Source organism: Mandrillus leucophaeus, unplaced genomic scaffold (assembly GCF_000951045.1).
Source record: "Mandrillus leucophaeus isolate KB7577 unplaced genomic scaffold, Mleu.le_1.0 Scaffold890, whole genome shotgun sequence".
NCBI lineage: Eukaryota > Metazoa > Chordata > Mammalia > Primates > Cercopithecidae > Mandrillus > Mandrillus leucophaeus.
In genome coordinates, this window is record NW_012109697.1 from 204555 (window position 1) to 209543 (window position 4989).

General features: G+C 49.3%; 1 protein-coding gene across 2 annotated transcripts in view; it reads right to left on the reverse strand.

The window, feature by feature from the left end:
• The window catches only part of LOC105531504 (neurogenic locus notch homolog protein 4), a 42326-nt gene that overhangs the window by 21583 nt on the left and 15754 nt on the right, over positions 1-4989 (reverse strand). For both annotated transcript variants that reach the window (XM_011969423.1, XM_011969422.1), the window contains exon 18: positions 2181-2365. In XM_011969423.1, coding sequence (XP_011824813.1) covers positions 2181-2365 — 185 coding nt within the window. The remainder of the gene's footprint in view (positions 1-2180; positions 2366-4989) is intronic.

Sequence of the window (4989 nt, forward strand, 5' to 3'; positions counted from 1 at the left end):
TCCCAGCTACTTGGGAGGCTGAGGCACAAGAATTGCTTGAATCTGGGAGGCAGAGGTTGCAGTGAGCTGAGATCAAGTCACTGTGCTCCAGCCTGGGCAATAGAGCAAGACTCTGTCGAAAAACAAGAAAAAAAAAAAAAAAAAAAAAAAAAAAAAAAAACAAAAAAAAAAAAAAAAAAAACCCAAAAAATAGCAAATGCTGGCAAGGATGCAGAGAAAGGGCAACTCTCATATGCTGTTGGTGGGAATGTAAACTAACATAGCCAGTATGGAGAAAAGCATGGAAGTTTCCCAAAAATTAAAAAAAGATTTACCATATGATCAATCTACTGTTGATTACATATCCAAAGGAAATCGGTATCTTGAAGAGATATCTGCACCCCCATGTTTATTGCAGCACTGTTCCCAATAGCTAACATATGGAATTAACCTAAGTGCCATCAACAAATGAATGGAAAAAAGAAACTGTGGCATATATACACAATGGAATATTATTCAACCAGAAAAAGAATGAAATCCTATCATTTTCAGCCACATGGATGAGACTGAAGGACATTATGTTAAGTGAAATAAGCCAAGCATGGAAAGACAAATATTGCATGTCTCTCACTTTCACCCTTGTGCCACTGCCTTAGTTAGTCCTGACCTTTCTTGCATTCCAGATAGAAACTTGCATCAGCCTCCTATTGCATGTCTAATATTGCTCCTCGCTCACATGTGGGAGCTAAAAAAGTTAGTCTCATGGAAGTAGAGTAGAATTATGGCTACCAGAGGTTAGAAAGGGTGGCAGGGAGGGGGAGATGAAGAGAGGTTGGTTAACGGATACAAAATTATGGTCATATAGAAGGAATAAGTTCTAGTGTTAGATAGCAGAGAAGGATGATGATAGTTAACAATTTGTATTTCAAAATAACTAGAAGAGAGGATTTGGAATGTTCTCGACACAAAGAAATGATAAATGTTTGAGATGATAGATATCCCAATTACCCTGATCTGATCATGACACATTGTATGCATGTATCAAAATATCACATGTGGCCAGGTGTGGTGGCTCATGCCTGTAATCCTATCACTTTGGCAGGCTGAGCGGGTGGATTGCCTGAGGTCAGGAGTTCTGAGACCAGCCTGCCCAACATGATGAAAACCCCATCTCTACTAAAAATACAAAAATTAGCCTGGCGTGGTGGTGCGTGCCTGTAATCCCAGCTACTCGGGAGGTTGAGACATGAGAATTGCTTGAACCTGGAAGGCAGGGGTTGCAGTGAGCCAAGATCGTGCCACTGCACTTCAGCCTGGGGGATAGAGCGACTCTGTCTCCAAAAACAAAAAGACAAAACAAAACAAAAAAACCTCACATGTACCCCATAGATATGTACGACTATTGTGTGTCAATAACAAAAGAAAATAAAATGGCAACCACACACACAAAAAAGGTTGTGGTTCTAAGCATACGAATCAGGCTGCTTAGACCTGAATGCCAGTTTTGCCTCTCCCAGCTGAGTGACCTGGACCACGAAGAAGAGACCCTAATCAGCCTGGGGAGAAGTTAGGGACATCTTCCTGAGGAAGGTGCCCCTGAACACCAGCCCGTGGAAGAGGGGTTGGGAAGGCCATTCCAGGTAGTGTCAATAGCAGGGATAAAGGCTGAGAGGCAAGAATCAGTATGGGGTATGTGGGAAAGTCAGCAGCAGTTTTGTGTTGCTGGAGCAGAGAGTAGGAGGGTGAGATGGAGAGAGCTGAGGCCTGAGAGGCAGGCAGGGCTGGGTCATGCAGGCCTTGGACTTTATTCTGAATGAGGCGGGCAGCCACTGAAGGTTCAGCAGGGGACAGACAGGTCAGCTGGACATTTTCAGTAGAGTACCCTGGTCATGGGGTAAAAGCTGAACCTGTAGAAGGACAAGTGTGGAGGCAGGGACCATAGTTAGGAGACTGATGCAAGTATCTACCTGGAATGCAACAAAGGTCAGGACTCAGGCAGTGGGACAAAGGGCGAAAGTGAAAGCACAGACTTGAGAAAACTTCAGGAGATAAAGTGGCATGACTTTGTGGTTAGTTGGGTGTGTGGGGTTTTAAAAAAAGGGAGGAGAAATGGATACACTGGGTCTTCCCTCAGTCACTACTGTCTCTCCCATCCAGACCACCCTTGTCTTTCCTCCCCCTTCTCCTGCAGACCCTCTCACCTGGCAGAGATACCCACTGGGCTGGGCCATGCAGGTGGCCCCGTGCTGGCAAGGCCTGGACTCACATGGGTTCACATGATCCTGGCACAGGCTGCCTTGGAATCCAGGGGGGCAGTGGCAGAAATAGGAGGGGCCACTGTCGACACAGAGGCCTCCATTCTGGCAAAGGGAAGAGACGTCTATGCCTAGGGAGAGAGACAAACAGGGATATATAAAGACCAGTGGGGGGCCGGGCGCGGTGGCTCACGCCTGTAATCCCAGCACTTTGGGAGGCTGAGGCGGGTGGATCACGAGGTCAGGAGTTTCAGACCAGCCTGGCAAACATGGTGAAACCCCATCTCTACTAAAAATACAAAAAATTAGTCGGGCATTGTGGCGGGCGCCTGTAATCCCAGCTACTTGGAAGGCTGAGGCAAGAGAATCACTTGAACCTGGGAGATGGAGTTTGTAGTAAGCCGAAATGGTGCCATTGCACTCCAGCCTGGGCTATAGAGCAAGACTCCATCTCAAAAAAAAAAAAAAAAAAAAAGGTAAGTGGGGATGTGGCCAGGTGCTGTGGCTCACACCTGTAATCTCAGCACTTTGGGAGGCTGAGACAGGTGTATCACTGAGGTCAGGAGTTTGAGACCAGTCTGGCCAACATGATGAAACCCCGTCTCTATTAAAAATACAAAAAAATAAAAATAAAAAAATTAGCTGGGCATGGTGGCACATGAATCCCGGCTACTTGGGAAGCTGAGGCAGGAGAATCACTTGAACCTAGGAGGCGGAGGTTGCAGTGAGCCGAGAACGTGCCACTGCACTCCAGCCTGGGTGGCAGAGTGGGACTCCATTTCAAAAAGAAAAAGATAAGTTGGGAGGATGAAGGGTATATTCAGGGCCCAAACTCTGGGTGTAGAGGCCTTTACCTTGGGGACCACTAACATTCCTGGGTGGAGGCCACTCTGGGCCCAAGGAGTTAATAACTCCTGGCACTGAAGAAATTAGAACATCGAGTTTTACCTCTCTCCTCACCCTTTCTGCCAGAATGTTGGAGACATACCTCTAAAGCTTATCATAGTGTTAAAGTAACTGTGTTCTTGGCTTAAAATAAGGCTTGAGCAAGAAAGAATTCAAGGGATGCCTCAGGTGAGGATATGTGGCTTAAGTCTGTCCCCTGAGTTCTGCATTCCTTTGATGTTCTCTCCCTGTGATTCCCATCAGCTCTCCCTTAACTCCATCATAGTCTCTTTCCCGAGGTCTTCTCATATCAAACCTTATTCTCAGTATTATAGTTGCCTATAGGGCAGGTGCAGTTGTAGCCAGAGGGCTGGGGGTAGCAGGTCCCCCCATGGGCACAGGGTGCAGAGACGCAGCCCCCTAGCTCTGCCTCACACTCTGGCCCTGTCCAACCCATGACACACACACATGAGGATCTGGTTGTAAAGAGAAAGGGGAGGGTTTTTCTCTTCTCCTACTGCATCTGCTCCCCTCCCTGCTGCCTGGACCCCATGACTTCCTCCTCTTCTTATTTTAGTGTTCTTTGTCAAAGAGGTTGGCGTGACATTGAAGTGAATGGGGTGGGGTGAAATGCGTTGAGTGTAGCTGGATTAAGTGTGGTCCACTCTGCCTGGGTTATGATGATCAGGACAGAGTTGAGTTGTTCTACGCTGAGTCATGTCCCTCATGGTTGGGCTAAACTGGAATCCTGTGGAATGGGCTGGTTGGTGTTGCTTGAATTGTGTTAAATGAGGTAACAGGAATTGCGTTAGGCTTCTCTGATTGCACAGTTCAACACCTGTGCAATCAAGAACTGATTTGTCTGTGTGGTTTTGATTCTCAGGTGGTTGTTTTGGCCAAAGGCTGTGTGGATGCCCGCAGGAATGGGGCAGGTGAGAACACCCATGTTTTCTTCATCTGCTCTCCAGTCAGTGCTGGGGTTGGTTGGTTGGTTACCTTGGCTCAGTGCAGCCTTCTGGCAGGAGGACAGTGGAAGGTTGCAGAGAGGCCCGGTCCATCCCTGGAGGCACAAGCAGTGGAAGGAGGGCCCAGTCTGGAGGCAGTGGGAATTGCGTGGACAGGGCTTCTGGGCACATAAGTCCATCAGAGTCTGAGGGGTGGGAGGGAGTGTGAGGCAGGACACAGCATTAGATTCCCAGCCCAGAGATGGTCCTCTGCTCACTCCAGCTCCTCGAAATCCCTTCCTTCAAAAACTCTCTCCTGAATGGCCTGGGACCAGGTGACCCTCCCTGGTTTCCCTCCCAGCCACTTCCCTCCTCAGCACACCTGGCTTCAATGGCCCTCACCTGGCAGCTACCTCCGGTGTAGCCAGTGGGGCAGAGACAGCGGCGACCCTGAGGGCTGTCCTGGCAGGTTGCCCTATTCCTACAGGGGCTGAACAAGACAGAGACAGGGCATGATAGGAAGAAATTCAGGAAACAAGGGGAAGGCAGTGTGTGATGTTGTTGGGAGGCAACCACTGGGAGGTGGCAAGCCAGGAGGGAAGGCGGAACGAGGGGTGTGGGGTGGGAGGCAGCCTGGAGCCCAAGGGGAGATGAGAGGAGGGGTGGGAAGGATGAGGGACTTTCTCCCTTCTAGGGGTCTTTGTGCCTTGCTCACCTGTCTGCACAACTGGGGCGGATCTTTCCCTCACAGCGCCGGCCCTGGAAGCCCATGGCACAGAGGCAGGAGAAGGTGCCGGGTCTGTTCACGCAGGTACCCCCATTGAAACACGGGGCTGGAGAGAGGAGGCTGTGAGGGTTTGGGTTCCTTGCCTGTAACCTGACCTGTGACCTCAGTCACACTGTACATAGGACATACACCCCCCCCC